This window comes from Palaemon carinicauda, chromosome 27, assembly GCF_036898095.1.
Source record: "Palaemon carinicauda isolate YSFRI2023 chromosome 27, ASM3689809v2, whole genome shotgun sequence".
Classification (NCBI taxonomy): domain Eukaryota; kingdom Metazoa; phylum Arthropoda; class Malacostraca; order Decapoda; family Palaemonidae; genus Palaemon; species Palaemon carinicauda.
Genome location: NC_090751.1, coordinates 45,864,851 through 45,885,033, shown reverse-complemented (window position 1 = coordinate 45,885,033; position 20,183 = coordinate 45,864,851). Strand labels below are relative to the sequence as shown.

At 43.9% G+C, this 20,183-nt stretch overlaps 1 protein-coding gene across 3 annotated transcripts in view; it reads right to left on the bottom strand.

Moving 5' to 3' along the window:
- The window catches only part of LOC137621179 (uncharacterized), a 37,315-nt gene extending 18,001 nt beyond the window's left edge, over positions 1-19,314 (bottom strand). The window contains exons 1-3 of one of the 3 annotated variants that reach the window (XM_068351596.1): positions 19,273-19,314; positions 16,532-16,687; positions 8,648-8,891 (exon numbers count right to left, since the gene is read on the bottom strand). In XM_068351596.1, the coding sequence (XP_068207697.1) occupies positions 8,648-8,890 (243 nt within the window). In that variant the 5' untranslated portion in view covers position 8,891; positions 16,532-16,687; positions 19,273-19,314. Of the gene's footprint in view, positions 1-8,647; positions 8,892-16,531; positions 16,688-19,019; positions 19,222-19,272 lie in introns of those variants that run through there. The other 2 variants (XM_068351594.1, XM_068351595.1) reach the window with 2 other exon arrangements.
- Between the last annotated feature and the right edge of the window lie 869 nt (positions 19,315-20,183).

The window sequence follows — 20,183 nt, the reverse complement described above, 5'->3', positions numbered from 1 at the left end:
CGGAAAAAATCCGCCAGCGATCGCTATGCAGGTAGGGGGTGTACTTCAACAGCGCCATCTGTCGTCCAGATACCCAGTACTCATTGTAAACAAAGAACTCAATTTTCTCCTCGGTCCACTGTGTCTCTATTGGGGAGGAAGGGAGGGTCCTTTAATTTATAATCACCGGGTAAGTATATTCAAAAATTTATTTTATTATCAAAATAACATTTTTCAATATTTAACTTAGCCGGTGATTATAATAGCTGATTCACACCCAGGGGGGTGGGTAGAGACCAGCAATATATGTTTACATTATTATGAGCTAAGGATTTTTTATTTCATTTTAGAAGTTATCAAAATAACAAAAACAAAATAAATAGGTACCTGGTAAGGAAGTCGACTTGAACAATTACTCTGCCTTTTTAAGTACGTCTTCCTTACGGAGCCTCGCGATCCTCTTAGGATGCTGAGCGACCCCTAGGATCTGAAGTATGAAGGGTTGCAACCCATACCACAGGACCTCATCAAAACCTCTAATCTAGGCGCTTCTCAAGAAAAGAATTTGACCACCCGCCAAATCAACCAGGATGCGAAAGGCTTCTTAGCCTTCCGGACAACCCAAAAACAACAATAAAAACATTTCAAGAGAAAGATTAAAAAGGTTATGGAATTAGGGGATTGTAGTGGTTGAGCCCTCACCCACTACTGCACTCGCTGCTACGAATGGTCCCAGAGTGTAGCAGTCCTTGTAAAGAGACTGGACATCCTTAAGATAAAAAGACGCGAACACTGACTTGCTTCTCCAATAGGTTGCGTCCATTATACTTCGCAGAGATCTATTTTGTTTAAAGGCCACTGAAGTTGCGACAGCTCTAACTTCATGTGTCCTTACCTTCAGCAAAGCTTGGTCTTCCTCACTCAGATGTGAATGAGCTTCTCGTATTAACAGTCTGATAAAATAGGATAAAGCATTCTTTGACATAGGCAAAGATGGTTTCTTAACTGAACACCATAAAGCTTCTGACTGTCCTCGTAAAGGTTTAGTTCGTCTTAGATAGAACTTAAGAGCTCTCACAGGGCATAAGACTCTTTCTAGTTCATTTCCAACCATATTCGATAGGCTTGGAATATCGAACGATTTCGGCCAAGGACGAGAAGGTAGCTCGTTTTTGGCTAGAAAACCAAGTTGTAGAGAACATGTAGCCGTTTCAGATGAAAATCCGATGTTCCTGCTGAAGGCGTGAATCTCACTGACTCTTTTAGCTGTGGCTAAGCAAACCAGGAAAAGTCTTTAAGGTGAGATCTTTAAATGAGGCTGATTGTAGCGGCTCGAACCTTTCTGACATGAGGAATCTTAGTACCACGTCTAAATTCCAACCAGGTGTAGCCAAACGACGCTCCTTCGTGGTCTCAAAAGACTTAAGGAGGTCCTGTAGATCTTTATTGTTGGAAAGATCTAAGCCTCTGTGACGGAAGACTGATGCCAACATGCTTCTGTAACCCTTGATAGTGGGAGCTGAAAGAGATCGTTCTTTCCTAAGGTATAAAAGGAAGTCAGCTATTTGAGTTACAGAGGTACTGGTCGAGGATACAGATACTGACTTGCACCAGTTTCGGAAGATTTCCCACTTCGATTGGTAGACTCTAAGGGTGGATGTCCTCCTTGCTCTAGCAATCGCCCTGGCTGCCTCCTTCGAAAAGCCTCTAGCTCTCGAGAGTCTTTCGATAGTCTGAAGGCAGTCAGACGAAGAGCGTGGAGGTTTTGGTGTACCTTCTTTACATGTGGCTGACGTAGAAGGTCCACCCTTAGAGGAAGCGTTCTGGGAATGTCCACTAGCCATCGAAGTACCTCGGTGAACCATTCTCTCGCGGGCCAGAGGGGAGCAACTAACGTCAACCTTGTCCCTTCGTGAGAGGCGAACTTCTGCAGTACCTTGTTGACAATCTTGAACGGGGGGAATGCATATAGGTCTAGATGTGACCAATCTAGGAGAAAGGCATCTATATGAGCTGCTGCTGGGTCCGAGATTGGTGAGCAATATATTGGGAGCCTCTTGGTCATCGAGGTTGCGAAGAGATCTATGGTTGGCTGGCCCCATGTGGCCCAAAGTCTCTTGCACACATCCTTGTGTAGGGTCCATTCTGTTGGAATGATTTGTCCCTTTCGACTGAGGCAATCTGCCATGACATTCAAGTTGCCTTGGATGAACCTCGTTACTAGCGAAATGTTTTGACCTTTTGACCAGGTGAGGAGGTCCCTTGCGATCTCGTACAACGTCATAGAGTGGGTCCCTCCTTGCTTGGAGATGTACGCCAAAGCCGTGGTGTTGTCCGAGTTCACCTCCACCACTTTGCCTTGAAGGAGAGACTTGAAGCTTTTCAAGGCCAGATGAACTGCCAGTAGCTCCTTGCAGTTGATATGCATTGTCCTTTGACTCGAGTTCCAAGTTCCCGAGCATTCCCGACCGTCTAATGTCGCGCCCCAGCCTGTGTCCGATGCGTCCGAGAAGAGAACGTGGTTGGGAGTCTGAACAGCCAGGGGCAGACCCTCTCTGAGGCTGATACTGTCCTTCCACCAAGTCAGGCAAGACTTCATCTTCTCGGAAATGGGGATCGAGACCGCTTCTAGCGTCTTGTCCTTTTTCCAGTAAACAGCTAGGTGATATTGAAGAGGACGGAGGTGTAGTCTTCCTAACGATACGAACTGTTCCAGGGATGATAGTGTCCCTATCAGACTCATCCACTGCCTGACTGAACATCGTTCCTTCTTCAGCATGTTCTGGATGCATAACTGGGCTTGGCTTGTTCTGGGGGCCGACGGAAAAGCCCGAAAAGCTAGACTGTGAATCTCCATCCCTAAATACACAATAGTTTGGGATGGGACCACTTGAGACTTTTCCATATTGACAAGGAGACCCAATTCCTTGGTCAGATCTAGAGTCCACTTTAGATCCTTCAGACAGCGACAACTGGAAGAAGCTCTTAGAAGCCAGTCGTCCAAATAGAGGGAGGCTCGGATGTCTGCTAAATGAAGGAATTTGGCTACATTCCTCATCAGCCTCGTAAACACAAGAGGAGCTGTGCTTAGGCCAAAGCACAGGGCTTGAAACTGGTAGACAACCTTTTCGTAAACAAATCTCAGAAAAGGTTGGGAGTCTGGGTGGATGGGGACGTGGAAGTATGCGTCCCTTAGGTCTAAAGAGACCATCCAGTCTTCCCTTCTGACCGCTGCTAGAACGGACTTTGTGGTCTCCATGGAGAACGTCTGCTTTGTGACAAAGACATTCAGCGCACTGACGTCTAGCACCGGCCTCCACCCTCCTGTCTTCTTTGCCACTAAGAAGAGACGGTTGTAGAAGCCCGGGGTTTGATGGTCCAGGACTTTGACTACCGCTCCCTTTTCTAGTAAGAGAGACACTTCCTGTTTCAATGCTCGTCTCTTGTCTTCCTCTCTGTACCTGGGAGAGAGATCGATGGGAGACGTTGCTAGAGGGGGTTTTCGTACAAACGGGATCTTGTACCCCTCTCTGAGCAACTTCACAGATTGTGCATCTGCGCCTCTCTTCTCCCAGGTCTGCCAGAAGTTCTTGAGTCTGGCTCCCACTGCTGTCTGAAGAAGCTGGCAGTCAGACTCTGCCTTTAAAGGACTTGGTTCCTTTCTTCTTTCCACGTCTCCCTTCGGCACGAGCACCTCCTCTGCTGGAGGCTCTGCCACGAAAGGGCGGAATAAATCGGGACGCTGGAGTGTCCATCCTTGGTCTAGCTGACAAGGTAGGCAAAGGGGTGGCTTTGCGAGCAGAGGACGCAACCAGGTCATGAGTGTCCTTCTGTATCAAAGAAGCAGCAATCTCCTTAATCAAGTCCTCTGGAAAGAGGCACTTAGAAAGAGGAGCAAACAGAAGTTCGGATCTTTGACAAGGTGTCACTCCAGCTGACAGGAAAGAGCAAAGGTTCTCACGCTTCTTGAGGACTCCGGACACGAACGATGCAGCAAGCTCATTAGACCCGTCACGTACGGCCTTGTCCATGCAGGACATGATGAGCAAGGAAGTCTCCTTCTCTGTCGGAGAGATCTTCCTGCTTAGAGCTCCCAGACACCAGTCTAAAAAGTTGAAGACCTCGAAGGCTCTAAATATCCCTTTCAAAAGGTGGTCTAGGTCCGAAGATGACCAACATATTTTCGAGCGTCTCATGGCTAGCCTGCGGGGAGAGTCTACAAGACTTGAGAAGTCGCCCTGGGCAGAGGCAGGAACTCCCAAGCCGAGAACTTCTCCCGTGGCATACCAGACGCTCGATCTAGAAGAGAGTCTAGCAGGGGGAAACGTAAAGGCTGTCTTCCCTAGACTCTTTTTGGACTGCATCCATTCTCCTATCACTCGTAAAGCTCTCTTGGACGAGCGTGCGAGGACGAGTCTAGTAAAGGCAGGCGAGGATGACGGCATACCTAAAACAAACTCTGACGGAGGAGAGCGCGGAGCCACAGACACAAACTGGTCCGGAAACATCTCTTTGAACAGAGCTAAAACCTTTCTAAAGTCCAAAGAGGGTTGCGTGGACTTAGGCTCGTCAAGATCCGAATGTGGTTCATCAACGTGAGCAGCACCATCATCATCCGAAAGTCCATCATCCGAGTATTGAGGAGGAAGCGACAATGGAGTAGGTAACGGCTGGATAGCTGAGTCCGGTCGCACGGGTGCATGCGTGACTGAGCCGGACGCAACGTCATGGAACTGTTGCCCAGTCTGTGAGCTGGCAACAACCATAGCAGTGCGGGGACGCACAGCGTCTACTCCAGACTGTCTAGCCTGATGTGGGTGAGCAGTGGCAACCACACTGGGTTGCGGAGGTTGACGCACCGCGTCAAAACAAAACAACTCTGACGGTTGTTGTACCTCGCGAACGTCAACGGAAGGCTCCGTGCGTCGCTGAACGTCAACATGCGGCTAGCAGGGTACACTGGAACGCATGGGTGGCGGAACTCTCTCAACTGGAGTGCACAAGAAGGTTGCCTCAGCGTCCACAGGACGCACAACCAAGTGTGTGGTTGGTTGTAGGCAAGAGGCTGGTGAAGCAGCAACCTTCTCCGCACGAAAGTCCTGCATCAGAGACGTTAATTGTGACTGCATGTTCTGCAGCAAAGACCACTTAGGGTCTGCAGGAGCAGGTGCGGCGACAGACGGTGTAACTGTCTGAGGCGGTACCGCTTTGCCTCTCTTAGGAGGTGAGCAGTCATCGGAAGACTGCAGCGAGTCCGAACTGACCCAGTGGCTACAGCTGGGCCGTTGGACTTGCGCGGAAGGGACCGACTTGCGCTTTAACGGTCGTGAGACCTTGGTCCATGGTTTCTTGCGAGAAACCTCTTCCGCAGACGAGGTATAAACGGGCTCTCTCGTCTTTGTGCGGCAGGGGCGATCTTGGGAAGATGCGCCCGGTACCACGGAGGGAACGTCTGTTCGCTGATTAAAGCCTCTCGAACCCATTGGTCGTACGACATTGCTTCTCCCCTGGACTTGGGAGCTTGCAAGAGGTCCCGGACTAGGAGGACGACAGGCACGAACAGACGAACCCTCAAGCGCAACACTATCCACAACACTATCACTCACTTTACCACTCCCCACTGCACTTTTACACTTCAGCTCCTTGACGTCCGCCATGAGCTGGTTACGGTCACTAGCCAGGGACTCAACTCTCTCACCCAGAGCTTGGATGGCACGCATCATATCAGCCATCGAAGGTTCCTGAGTGCCAGAAGGGGGATTAGGAGCAACCACTACAGGGGAAGGAATAGGTTGTGGGGCATGAGGAGAGGAAATATCAACAGAACGAGAGGAACTTCTCCTGACTCTATCTCTCTCTAGCCTACGTGTATATTTTTGGAATTCGATAAAATCGAATTCCGAAAGCCCAACGCATTCCTCACATCGATCTTCCAATTGACAGGTTTTATCCCGACAATTGGAACAAACAGTGTGAGGATCGATAGAGGCCTTCGGAAGACGCCTTGAACAGTCCCTAGCATTACACTTCCTGAATTTTGGGACTTGAGAAGGGTCAGCCATTTTGAATTGGTCAAAGGGGAATTCAAAAACTATCCAAAGTCATCAACAAATAATCCGTAATCAAAAAAAGAATGCAAGGATTTATTGAAGAGAAAGCCTGCACAGCGAAAGCTCAAAACTAGAATAGTGTACTTCACCAAAAAGTTGTGAAAACAAATCCAGTTAGCAACAGCAAATTAGTAGGTCTTGCCGGTAGCACGACAGAGAGAAAATTGAGTTCTTTGTTTACAATGAGTACTGGGTATCTGGACGACAGATGGCGCTGTTGAAGTACACCCCCTACCTGCATAGCGATCGCTGGCGGATTTTTTCCGTAGAGTTTTCTGTCGAGCAGCAGAGCTGCAGCTATTATAATCACCGGCTAAGTTAAATATTGAAAAAAAAAAATTTTATAGCATTTTTTTGCAAGGACGTACCGGTACGTCCATGGGGGTAAAGGGATGAGTTTTGTGAAACGTACCAGTACGTCCTTTGGGGGTAAAAGGGTTAATGTAAGTTAATATCAAATTCATAAGTACTGGTAAGGACAGATTCTTTGGTTTCCTAATAAAGTTACATTACAAATCAGTTAATCTTAAGCTGTGTCACGTGATGGGATGTTTCAATTTGTTAAACGTTTGTGCTTATTACTTCACCTCGCTAACAATTAGCCTACTTTCCATCATTGACGCATCGGAAGTTTACTACCTTCTTGATGAAGGCTGAGAGAGATGTAAAAATATATTAGAATACATGCTATTGTGGTTCTGTTATTAACCCTTTTACCCCCAAAGGACGTACTGGTACGTTTCACAAAACTCATCCCTTTACTAAACCCCATGGACGTACCGGTACGTCCTAGCAAAAAATTTTATTTAAAATTTTTTAGCATGTTTTTGATAATTTTTTGAGAAAATTCAGGCATTTTCCAAGAGAATGAGACCAACCAGACCTCTCTATGACAAAAATTAAGGCTGTTAGAGCAATTTTAAAAAAATATACTGCAAAATGTGCTTGAAAAAAAATACAGTAGCCCCTGGGGGTTAAGGGTTGGAAATTTCCAAATACCCTGGGGGTAAAAGGGTTAAGTAAATCAGTGTAGTAGGTCTCCATGAGACGAGCTTGTTGGCTTACATAAAATTATTAGTTACAGATTTCCTTCATTTGACTTTTTCATGCACACTTATCAAAGGACTAAAAATGGGCAGCATTATTTAAATAGAAATAGTACAAAATAGGGAGCACATGAGGAGAAAAAACAATGAAAGGCTATATGGAAGCACGATGTTTTGAAATCAGGACCTTCAATAACAATAAATTATACAGTAATATCTTTATCTCGGAATGTGGTGCACAAGGAATGAGGATCTAATTGGGATCTAAGTAGTGTTTTCACAATCATTAATAACAAAAAATCAATTTCAGAATGGTCAGTAGACATGCCTGAATTGATATCAAAGAACTAATAAACCAGAGAGTTACATGAAACTGCCCATTTTTAAAACACAACACTATGGAAGTCTTTCCAACTCAAACGATGAGAGGATTATGAATAAACAAATATGGCATAGCCATCTGTAAATGCATTACAAGGATTACTGCCCTATCAACTTTTCAATGTTAAAACTTTTGAATTTTGTTGAGAGCCACTTAATGATGGGGGAAGATTTATTGAAATAAAAATTAACAGGTAAACCTTTTATTAATCATTTTACCCCCAGTGGACGTACTGGTACGTTTCACAAAACTCATCCCTTTACCCCCATGGACGTACTGGTACGTTTCACAAAACTCATCCCTTTACCCCCATGGACGTACCGGTACGTCCTTGCAAAAAACTGCTATTTACATTTTTTTTTGCATATTTTTGATAACTTTATGAGAAACTTCAGACATTTTCCAAAAGAATGAGACCAACCTAACCTCTCTATGACAAAAATTAAGGCTGATAGAGCAATTTGAAAAAAAAATAATTGCAAAATGTGCTTGAAAAAGAAAACGACTGGGGGTTAAGGGTTGGAAATTTCCAAATAGCTTGGGGGTAAAGGGGTTAACTCAATATCTAGCATTTTGATTAAGATGCCACAGGTTTACATAAACCATACTGATGAAACTAGTATGGAACAAACCCACTGAAGTATTACAACAACAAAATTAGATGGGGCACTTGGCAGAGCGTAGACCTCCGCCGAAACAGTTTATTTCCCGACCTTGACCTTAACATGTATTAATTAGCATGGATTTACATACAATCAAATATGAATCAAGTTTGAAGTCTCTGTGACAACAATGTCCAAGCTGATGGCTGATTACATGAATAGGACATTTTGCTTGACCATGACCTTGACCTTCAAAAATTTAATAATTTCCAGCTTTTTACATAACAGTTAATCCCTGCAAGTTTCATTACTCTATGATTAAAATTGTGGCTAGGATGCTGTTCACAAATAAACACACAAACAGGGGATAAAACATAGCCTCCTTCCAACTTCATTGGCGGAGGTGATAACTACAGTGGGTACTTGATAGTGTATGTGTATGGGGGGAAGACCTTACCCATGTAAAACCTTCTTGCAGCTCTAATTTACTAGTAATGCAAGTTCACACAAAACAGTACAAGTACTTACTCGCGACTCGTGATTAGGTATGGTTAAAATAGGATCGCTGTCGTTTGTCACATAAGCAAGACTGAACTTTTTTTGTTTGACCCAGTGCTTGAACTGGGAGTCGACCTTGACACGCGGATGCAAGAGATGTTTAACAATTGCTTCATATTTCTGACGACTAAGGACCAGGCTACATCTGTTTGCCGCTTGTTCAAGGGCAAACTGCTGCATATGTTCTCGGTATCTTTTTTCCTCCTCGTCCATTCTGAAATAACACGAATGCTTTATAAATTGCAGAAATCTGATAACTGTAAAAAAATAATTTGTATTTTTCCTAACTATACTTTTAGAGGTTCTAAAAGCTACTCGTGAATGGCAGAGGCCAGGGACAGTGACAATACCATAGCTAACAGGACAATTCCCTAGACTAACCTTATACACATATGATCAGCGCCCAAGTCCCTGTCCACCCAAGCTAGGACCAGGGTAATAGCTGCAGATGACTCAACAGGTAGACCTATAAGCTCCCCAAAACCTCACAAGGATGATATTGTACTACTTAATTGCAACGGTAATATTACGTGGCCAAATTTCATCCTTTGACAAGATGCTGTCAAACTTCCAAAGGTAGTCGAGAAGTTTGGCAATAAATTGCAAAAAGATACCAAAAAACATACTGTACCTATGCTAAACTAAGTTCATCCTGAAGAGGGTTACGAGATGGTTCCCCAAGAACAATAAAGTGAAAGCCTTTTAACATCAAATTCGATCAGCAACGAATGATTTGGTCTCCAACTGAGTGCTTACCCAAATATTCTAGGGGGTCGGGCAAACTAGTGCACACAGATATGAATTTATAATTCATGATGAGTATAACAAATGTTTGAATTTTATTACAAATTCAGCTATTTCTCTGAATGGCTTAAACTAAGCACCCTTCTTTAACATTTTCAACATATTTCTGTCTACATGATGCACTATCAAATAATTTGGACTGATCAAACATCACAATTAACAAATTAAACTACAAACTTTTAAAATACTGTAATTTGTATTTTTCCTAGCTATACAAACCTGGGTCATTTAAAGGCCGTTCATGAATGGCACTGAGCATGCTCGTGGTAGGTGATGGAGATCTGTTCAGATTTTTATAATCAGGAACTAAAGATATGGGACTACATCCCAAGCAGAATGTCCTGGGGCCAAAGCCAAGAAATCACTTTCAGGTAGCAACTCATGTTCACTATGCCACAAAGGCAACAAAACATCAAGTATCATTTATTACAAAAGTATGAAAATCATGGCCATTGTCCTCGGTTAGCATTGTCACAGAGGACTTTAGTAAAGGAGGATCAAAGTGGGAGATATCATGTACCACAGAAAGGGACTTATGCTTCTTGTTTTCCAGGGAAGACGACGAGGAAGGGGATCTATCCTTTACAGCCCACTTCTGCGATGTGCAAGAGACCTCTCTCACTCAAAAAGGTGGCCACTCTCTGCAATACTCACATGGAGATTCATATGAACACTGCTTACCACGTCAGTTTGGGCAAGGGGGATGTGGATCAAACTCTATCCGACTCATGAAGGTTTTACATGGGTGCCCTTCAAGGCAAAGGCAAGTCAGCTAGTACTTGAAGATCCATTCATAATTAACAAATGTAAAAAAGTAAAGGTACTGAAAGGGTAATCCAGCGTGGAGTCAATGATTGTAGCGATGGAAGGAGAGCCGTCTCTGAGGACGACTAAGAGAGTGACTGTTCACCCTTGGAGTTGCCAAGTTAGGCACCTTATCTTTTTTCTTGTCAGAGTAAATCAACTTGGGAGTAAACCCCATATAAATGACCCAGAAGTTTGTATTTGCGCAGGAACAAATATATTCTTAACAAGCATCAACAATTGAACCAACTTATAATGAACATACATCATTAAAAAATGACAAACTTATAACAGAGTTTGTATTTTTCCTAACATACAAACCCGAATTCTTTACTATAGGAGATATTCTAGCACGAGCTGGATAATACGGCAGAAAACCTTAACAAGGTCGTTAACGACCGGGCCGGTAGTTATCCCCCTCTTGGGGGTGGGGGACTGCCGGCCGGCAGCTACTGAGTACCTTCAATCGGATTCTAGCTAGGACTATAATAAGGGGCGGTGAAGGAGGGAAGATTTGAGTAAAGAATTCGGGTTTGTATGTTAGGAAAAATACAAACTCTATTATAAGTTTGTCATTTGTTCCTACACTAAATACAAACCCTCATTCTTTACTATAGGAGACTTAGTCTTGAGGTCAGGGTGGATGAAGGGTTCTCTATTCCTAGAGAAGATAGTCCTCAGACTAGACTCTATTAATGAACAATCTCCCATTAATTTCTTTGTAAATCCCCAAATCCAGCATGACTGAAGGTTTGTGAATACGTAGAAACAAAAGTTTCAGCATGAAGAGGGTCGGGAACAAAACCAGGACCCTTTCATAAAAAGGGTTCCCCTGACCTTGAAAAGGGGAACCCTCGTGCCTACGAGTATAACTTATACCCTGTGATAGGAGTCAGATGAGTTTCATACCTTATTTCCATTGATGAGTCCAGTCGAAACTGGTCACAGACTAGGATACCCAGATGGGAGGAAGAAGAAAGAGCAGAAGATAGATGGATGTTCTTCTAAACCTAGTGTAACTCAGAATCCTCGACCAATGGCTACTGTCCCCTGAAAGGGCGTAAAGGTAGTTACAGCACCTGCTGACCTGCCACAATAGGTCCTATAGAAAAGGTGTTTAGAGACCTATATGTCACATCTGATAAATAGTGAGAGGTGAATGTAGATTGGCACTTCCAAACTCCAGCTCTTAAGACTTGGGAGACTGAAAAATTCTTCTTAAACGCCAGTGAGGCAGCCACTCCCCTAACTTGATGGGCTTTGGGTTGAGCTGCCTCAGGGTCTCCATGAATGGCTCTCGCAATAACTTTCTTGAGCCAGAAAGAGATGGAGTTGCGAGAGATTCTCTTCTTAACCTTGTTGGTACTGAGGAAGAGATGACGGAGTCGTGGTCTGAAAGGTCTGGTGCGCTTCAGGTATTGCCTTAGCGCCCTGACCGGGCACAGTAGCAATTGGTCAGTATCCTGAGTCGCCCTATTGAGGCTGGAAAATTGAAATTCTCTAAACCTCTCATCGGCAGATGAAGGATTCTGGATTTTGGCCACAAAGCTTGGCACGAAGTTGAGAGAGACTTCTCCCTATCCTCTAGTATGAGTGACTTCGTAGGATAGACCGTGAAGTTCACTAACCCTTTTTGCCAAGGCCAGACTACAAGGAAGACGGTCTTAAGGGTAAGGAAGAAATCAGAGGCCCTATTTAAGGGCTCATATGGAGGTCCCTTTAAGGAGCGTAAGACCAGGGACACGTCCCAAGGTGGTGGTCTAATCTCCACTGGGGGGCAAGATCTCTCAAAACCTCGAATCAACAAGGTGATATCTTCTGAGGTGGAAGGGTAAACTCCTCTCAGTCTGCAGATGAGGCTTAAGGCTGAACGATAGCCCTTAATTGCCGAGACTGAAAGAAGTTTCTCCTCCCTGAGGTAAACTAGGAAGTCTGCCACTAAAGGAAGAGAGGGATCGAGTGGAGACACGCCTCGCCCTCTACACCAAGCTGCAAACACTCTGCCGTTTGCTTGGTAGAGGTTTGTGGAAGATTGGCGCAGGTGCCTGGACATGTGTTCAGCCACCTTTCATGAAAAGCCTCTGCTTCTGAGGAGAGACTGGACAGCCTCCAGGCGTGAAGTTTCAGGAAGTGGATTCTCCCGTGGGGGATACCACTGTGTGGCTGCGTCAACAGATGGGGTTCTGGAGGGAGGAACCTCGGCACTTGAACCAGCAGGGAAAGGAGATCTGCGTACCACTCCCTGCTTGGCCAAGCCGGAGCTATTAGTGTTAGCTTGCAGTCCCATGAGATCCTGAGTTTGTTGATCACCTTTCTGAGCAGGCAAAAGGGAGGGAAGGCATAAGCATCCAGGTTGTCCCAGGAGTGTTGGAGGGCGTCCTGGATCGCTGCCTGATGGTCTGGAACTGGGGAAGTTTCACATTCAGAGAGGTGGCGAACAGATCTATTGTGGGTAAACCCCACAAAGCTATTACTGTCTTTGCTACTCGAGTCTCCAAAGACCATTCTCCACTCAGCACTTGGTGATGCCTGCTCAGCTGATCCGCCACGATGTTTCTCCGGCCCGGAATAAACCTGGCTGAAAGAGAAATGTTGCGGCTTTCTGCCCACAGGCAGATCTGGACTGCTAACAGACCGAGGTCTCTTGCCAGAGTACCCCCTTGCTTGTTGATGTACGAGACGGCTGTGGAGTTGTCACTCATCAGAACCACCTCTCGTCCGCGTAGATCTTCTACAAAGAATTTTAGGCCTTTCCAGGCAGCTAATAATTCTAGGTGGTTTATATGGAGAGAACTCTCTATCGGAGACCAAACTCCTGATGCTAATTTGGGGCCTAGGTGGGAACCCCATACCCGTAGCGACGCGTCTAAAAAGAGTTTTAACTTCGGATTTGGGTTTTGGAGGGGAATGCCCTTTTGGGTGTTCTCTATGATCGACCACCAATGAAGATCTTGTAGCACCAGACTTGGAACCTCCACTGCCAAGAATGGGGGATCTGACTTTTGAGACCAATGGGTCTTCAGATGCCATTGGAGACTTCTCATTCTCGATCTCCCGCCTGGAACCAGTTTTTCCAGCGAGGCAAGATGGCTCAGAAGACACTGCCACGATTTGGCTGAAGGTGGTAGTGGAGACAAGAGATGGGCGATGGACTGATCCAGTCTCCGAAGCCTGTCTTCCGACGGAAACACTCTCCCTGCCTGGGTGTTGATGGACATACCCAGATAGTTCAAGACTTGGGTCGGAGTTAAGCAAGACTTCACTGCATTTACAAGGATCCCCAGATCCTTGCAAAGATTCAGAAGTCTTCTCAGATGCTCCAGAGCTAGCTCCTTGGACGAGGCCAGGAGTAGCCAATCGTCCAGATATCTTAGCAGACCAATTCCATGTTTGTGCGCCCACGAAGATACGAGTTCGAAGATCTTCGTAAAGACCTGTGGGGCGGTCGAGAGGCCGAAGCACGGGACTTTGAACTCGAAGATTCGACCCTGAGCCAGGAAGCGTAGGAATTTCCGAGATGTGCGATGGATTGGCACTTGGAAATAAGCATCTCTCAAGTCTACAGATGCCATGAAGTCTCCTGGACGTACTGCTTGAGTCACGGAGGCCGCTGTCTCCATTTTGAATGGAGTCTGCTTCACGAACTGGTTCAGAGTCGAAAGATCTATCACTGGTCTCCAACCTCCCGAGGGTTTCTCTACCAGAAAGAGGCGACTGAAAAACCCCGGGGAGGAGTCGGAGACCTCTTGAATGGCGTCTTTTAGAAGCATGCTCTGTATCTCCCGAGCTAAGGCTTGCTGTTTCCCGGGATCCCGAGGGACCTGGGAGGACGAGATTGGGGGAGGAATTAGAGGAGGAGGAGAGTCTATGAAGGGAATGAGGTATCCCCAACGAAGCACCCTTATGGTCCATTGCATGGCCCCCATAGCTTTCCACCTCCTCCAGCTCCCCTGCAGGCACCCCCCTACGCATTGTGAGGGGGGGGGGATTGAGACCCTATTTCTGTCTAGGGTTCCTCCCTCTGCCTTTAGCCTTAAGAGGAGCCGACTGTCCTCTACCCATAGGTTTGGGTGTAAACGAGGGGCGGCTGAGGCTCTTGGCTGGCAGTGGAGTTGCGATTGTTGCCTTGGGTTGTGGAGTTGGTTATTGTTGCATTGGACGAAAAGAAGCAGCCTTTTGCATTGCAGTGTCCTGCGTCTCCTTCCTCCAAGTCTCTAAGGTAGAGGAGACTGCTTGTCTAGAGAAGAGCAGAGGTTGTAGAAGATCAGAGTTCCTCAATTCAGATTTCTCAGATTTACCGATGCTCCTATGCAGTCTGGAGACTACCGATTCCCTCCTTTTGAGAATCCAATTGCCCCACATCGTTGCAGCTGTAGCAGTTAAAAAGTCCATTGTCTTGGCCCCAGCAGCCAGGATTTCCAGCGGGGAATGCATGGAATTTTGGTTTGAAAGGTCCTCGTGACTAGCAAGGTAGCCCACTGTGACAGACCATGTGTCAAACCAGGAAAGTGCCTCTAGAAGAGACATTGACGCTGCTTCCATTGTCGAGGCTTCTGCTGCGGTAAAGGAGACTGGAAGGGAAGAGAGTCTCTCTGCAGAGCAGTCAGGTGTAAGCCTTGCTGTGAGGGGATCTAGTGTCACAGGCGAAGGGTTGGCGTATCTGACCTTGTAAAAGCGCCTTTGTCTCGAAAAAGGAAACTACAGCAGTTTATGGGATCCTTGAGACTTCAAGGAACTCGTTTCCCCCGAGACCCCCTGCGAGACCTTCTTCAGACGGCCTGCAGTGTGAATAGACCAGGGAAGTTCGATTCTGGTCTTAGGGTTTGGTGGAGGACGACAGAGTCTGTCTAAAGCTGGAGCGTCGGTATGACGAGGCGACAGGTGTAAATCTCCGAGACCTGAGATATTACACATCGTTCTTAGAGTCTTCAGACAGGCGGACTCTAAATCTTTTGATGGTTGTTCCTCCGAGGAATCCTCAGGTCGCGCTAATTCCTCGTGAGGGAGGGGGGTCAAAGCCCGAATGTCTGAAGGTAACGGCGAGGTAACATACTCCATTGCCGACAATCCAGAGGAAGGCTGAGCGCTGGTTGATGGCACCGCGCGCACAAGATCCTGCCTGGAAGTTGAAGGTTTAGGCGAAGGCCACCGAATTAACGGTACTGCCTCAATAAGAGAATGCGTTGATCGGCGGTCTGGCCTTTCTCCTCTGTTCTCAGCCGAAGAGGAGAAGGGCTGAACCCCTGCGTCTTCTTCCGAAGTTCTCGCAAAGCCCATATTTCGTAATTCATTAGAAAGTACGGGAATGGGTGTTGTTCTGTCTAAAACGCGAGGGCGCGATGAATGACCTCGCGCGGATATGTCCGGAGATTTGCGCGCTCGGAAGTTTGACGTACGGGAGCGCTCTCTCTCTGATGAAACTAAGTGACGGCGAGAAGAAGTGTTCTCTCTCGCTTCCCCAGCGCGAACTGAGCTCCTCGCGAAGAAATGTGAAGGAGAGGAATTGTGCTCAGAGTGTTCTCTTTCCTTGGTTGCGCTCTGGGCACGATCAGATTTAACCTCGCCCCAACGGGAGCGCTTGAGAGAACTCTCGTGAAGAAGAGCGCAAATGTCTTGTAGAGCTCTTCTTATAGCGCCTAGATGATTCCCCGCGAGAGGAAGACGATCACGACCATTCCACACATTCTTGGCAGGGGGAGCCTTCAGCACACCTATGACCTCTGCATGAAGGGCATAGGGAATGGGGATCCACCTCCGGTGGTGACATAAATGTGCCACAAGTTTTCGGGGGAACCCCGGGACAATTTCTCACATTAGAGGCATCACATCTATTTAAAGAGTAAAAGAAAAAGTTAATGAAAAAAACACAATTAAAGAAAAGCTAGTCTGCCAGTTAAACAAAAGCGGGAGCAACGGTGTTACCACTGCGACGGCTAGAATCCGATTGAAGGTACTCAGTAGCTGCCGGCCGGCAGTCCCCCACCCCCAACAGGGGGATAACTACCGGCCCGGTCGTTAACGACCTTGTTAAGGTTTTCTGCCGTATTTTCCAGCTCGCGCTAGAATATCTCCTAAAGTAAAGAATTCGGGTTTGTATTTAGTGTAGGAACAAATACAAAATGTTTGCATCCTCGCAGGAATAAGAAACAAATATAGATATATGGAAGATGATAACCATTATTCGGCTGCATATATTTTCATATACTATTATTCTAATTAAGATTTACAATTAAATAAACCCAGTACCTTCAGTGCATACATTGTCATTGGGAAATAATAGCAACTGCAGCAGCTAACACTCTGTCAAAGTGCATTTAAAATCTTTCCTTCACATTAGTTTGTTCTTGTTTCCACTTGCAAGTCCTCCTTAGAGCATTCAGAGCATCGGAGTATGTGGATATTCTGAAAAAAAAAAAAATTAATGAATATTTAAACTTCAAGCAGTAATTACTAGCATTTTTCTTTTTAATCCAAGCTGAGGATTTATAATACTGTTATGCACTAAAATAATTATAATTAATAAAACTTCTTACGGTAAAGGTAAAAACGCAATTTATTTCAAAAGTGCAATAAATCATCAATAAACTTTCAAATCCGACTGATTCTATCTGTGATGAAAAGCAAATTTCCCTAAAAAATTTATACCAAAAATTACTTAATGTTCATATGACAATCTACATCAATAATTACTTAATATTCAAATGGCATGTACTTGAAGCACAAGTTTGACAAGGAAACGCTTCCATTAACTATCCTGGATTTTAAATACGCTACCAGCGTTTACATCTTGATATGACTGAACTGTTACTATTTGTGGGTAACCATCTACAGCTTTCTTCCAAGGCCACTAAATGGTGCAGTGTTGAGGGTATATAGTAGTAATTTTTAACCAAAATTTGCCTTATCTTTAAGAATATCTTCCAAAGTTTATATGCTGAATACCATATTTAGCTAGATGGCAGAATTATGGCAATAAGCTAGGAATACTTCAAATCCACCTAGATGGCAACATGGAATTGAATGATCGTAAAAGTTCTTTGAATGTTTCTATCTTATAATACTATTTTCGGCTGCCTCTACTCGACTGCAGATTAGGAACTGCCTCAGCCTTGGTACATTTCTTCTTAGTGTAGGTGGCATAAGTCCCTACAGTAAAAGCGATTGTACCTGCATTTAGGCCTTTGCTGTTCAAAAAAAAAAAAGGTAAGGGCTCTATACAGTACACAATTACGTCTATCATCAAGTTCCTAAAGCCTCAACACCAAAACTTTTGTGCTGCAATTCCCAAACTTTTTGTCCTAAAGCCATTTCATATTCCATCCTCTTTAGTTGTGGACATCTGCCAGAGAAGTGAAAGAGGCAGATGGGGGTTCAGTTTAATTAAGTAATATATAACAATTACTGTATAACACTACCTACTTAACTACTGTAACTGGCATGTGTAACCACCATAATAGTCTATCTAAAAAGTAATTAAAGATAAGCTAGATTTACAGTTTAATTATGCTAAATGATACATTATCATAGGTTATAAAAGGGAAGCAAGCACCGGCTCCCTAAGTAATGAAACCGATTTGGCAACCTGCGTTAGGTTAAATTAGATGGATGGGGTTAGGTTATTACATATCCCTTTTCGGGGTGTATGTATGATGGCGGGCAACTGTATATATGATGACAGCTGACTAAGAATATGGCAGTGTAAGGGAGGTCACTAGCTGAACACCCCCCACCCCCAATTAGGTAAATAAGGTCACGACTAGCAGGTTAGGTTAGGGCGGGAAGTTTAGGTTAGTTGGTGTCTATTTTTTATGCATGTGAGAGGAACTAGCCGCTGATATAAAAAGGCTCCCCCTTTTCTTCTGTCGTTCTGTTTTCCCTACTTATCCCATTTCACTTGATACAAGAGTATTTATTATTTCAGCTGGTTTTGATATGATTTATGCATATCTGCTACTAATAAATTATGTATTACTATAGTTTGTTTTGGTGTCCTCACCAAAACAAACAAGATCCCAAATGCAATCTTCATTATTGTTTTATAGAGGATTAAGGAAAAATGTGCTTTGCATCAGATTAAATGAATCTGTTACATGAAGATCAGGTGTGTATGTAAGATAACAGCCGACTAAAAGTACAGGTATATAAAGGGGATCACAGGGGGCATTAGCCTCCTGATATGTAAGTAGGTAGGGACACAGCTTACAGGTTAGCTTAGGTGGGGAAGTCTAGGTTAGTTGGCGTCCATTTTCCATGCAAGTGGGAGGAACTGGCCGTTGATATACAAACGCTCCCCCTTTTCTGCTGTTGCTTTGTTTTCCTAATTTATTAACCCATTTCACTTGATACAAGAATATCTACCATCCCAGCTGGTTTTGATAGGATTTATGCATATCTGCCATCAATAAATTTTGTATTACCGTTTGTTTTGGTGTCCTCACCAAAACAAGTTCCCAACTGCAATCTCCATTACTGTTTTAATATGGTTTAAGGAAAAATGTGCTTTGCATCATAATAATGAAACTGTTACATGAACATCATAAAACTTCATTGAATTAAAATATTTCTATACTTTTTATTAGGTTATGAACGATAGCTAAACCATCGTACATTACTAGAGCGGATGAGGATAGAAGGTCCTTATGTCGTCATAATTGCATTATATTAAACCATTGTATAATAGTTATGTATACAACCTAACCATACCATAAATTAGAAGTTAATCAGGTATACACACCGAAAATAGAACACCTTTACCGACGGTACATTAGCCCAAATTTATCCAGGACAGCAAATCCTACGCTACCCTGATAATCAGTGTCAAAAATACCAAAATATTAAACCTTAAAAGTAATTAGCAACAATTCCAACATAGTCCTGCTGTTAAGATTATTTGCAATGCTCTCATCCTCATGACAAAATCTACATGAAATATAATATGCACGACTGGCTTAGGTGTACATGCAACTATTTTGAGATGGTTTGTTTACCTCGTGCGCCTTCTGCCAATGCCATCTTGGCCATTTGCGCAGCGCAGATTCAGACACAGGGTTACCAGATGATTTCTACTGGATTATCGTACATGAGCCTTAAAATTATCGTTTTTCAACCAAAATTATCGTACACAGTTTCAATATAATTATTAGGGTGTTACATGATTGACTTATTTCAAAAGATTTTAGTATAATTGTTTAATTAAACCCACACACACCTACATTGTTTATACCTTAGGTATGTATCGTACATCGTACCAGACCCAAAATAATCGTACAAGTACGATAATTATCGTACGAATGGCAACCCTGTTCAGACATTTTGACGATGGTGACTCTCAGAAAAGTATTTTTTAGAATTTAAGTTATAAATGGAATATCTTTAACTTTATTTGCAATATATATTTCATAAAATACTTATATGTTTTAAATAAAAATATATCTTTCAAGTGCAAATTGCTAAAGACCATATGAGCCACTGCAAATTAAGATGTTGCGAACTATGCCAACTAAAAAAAAAAGACATTTTGAAGATGGTGACTCTCAGAAAAGTCTTTTTGAAATTTAAGTTATAAATAGATTATTTTTAACTTTATTTCCCATAAATATCTCAAAAATATATATAAAAATATTTTAACTTTACTTAGACGCGCATATATCTCTCAAGTGCAAATTGCAAAAGACCATATGAGCCACTGCAAATTAAGATGTTGCGAGCTATGCCACCTTAAAAAAAAATCAAATGTTTGAAAGAAATATAGAAAAGAAGACTAAAATACTATACCAGATGTAGAAAAAAATACAAAATAATATAAAAGAGAGATAAACAAATTTATAATAAATCGCAAGATTATTAGAGGCGCCGTTGCAAGGATTATGCCCATACATTGAACTTCATTTAATAAGTT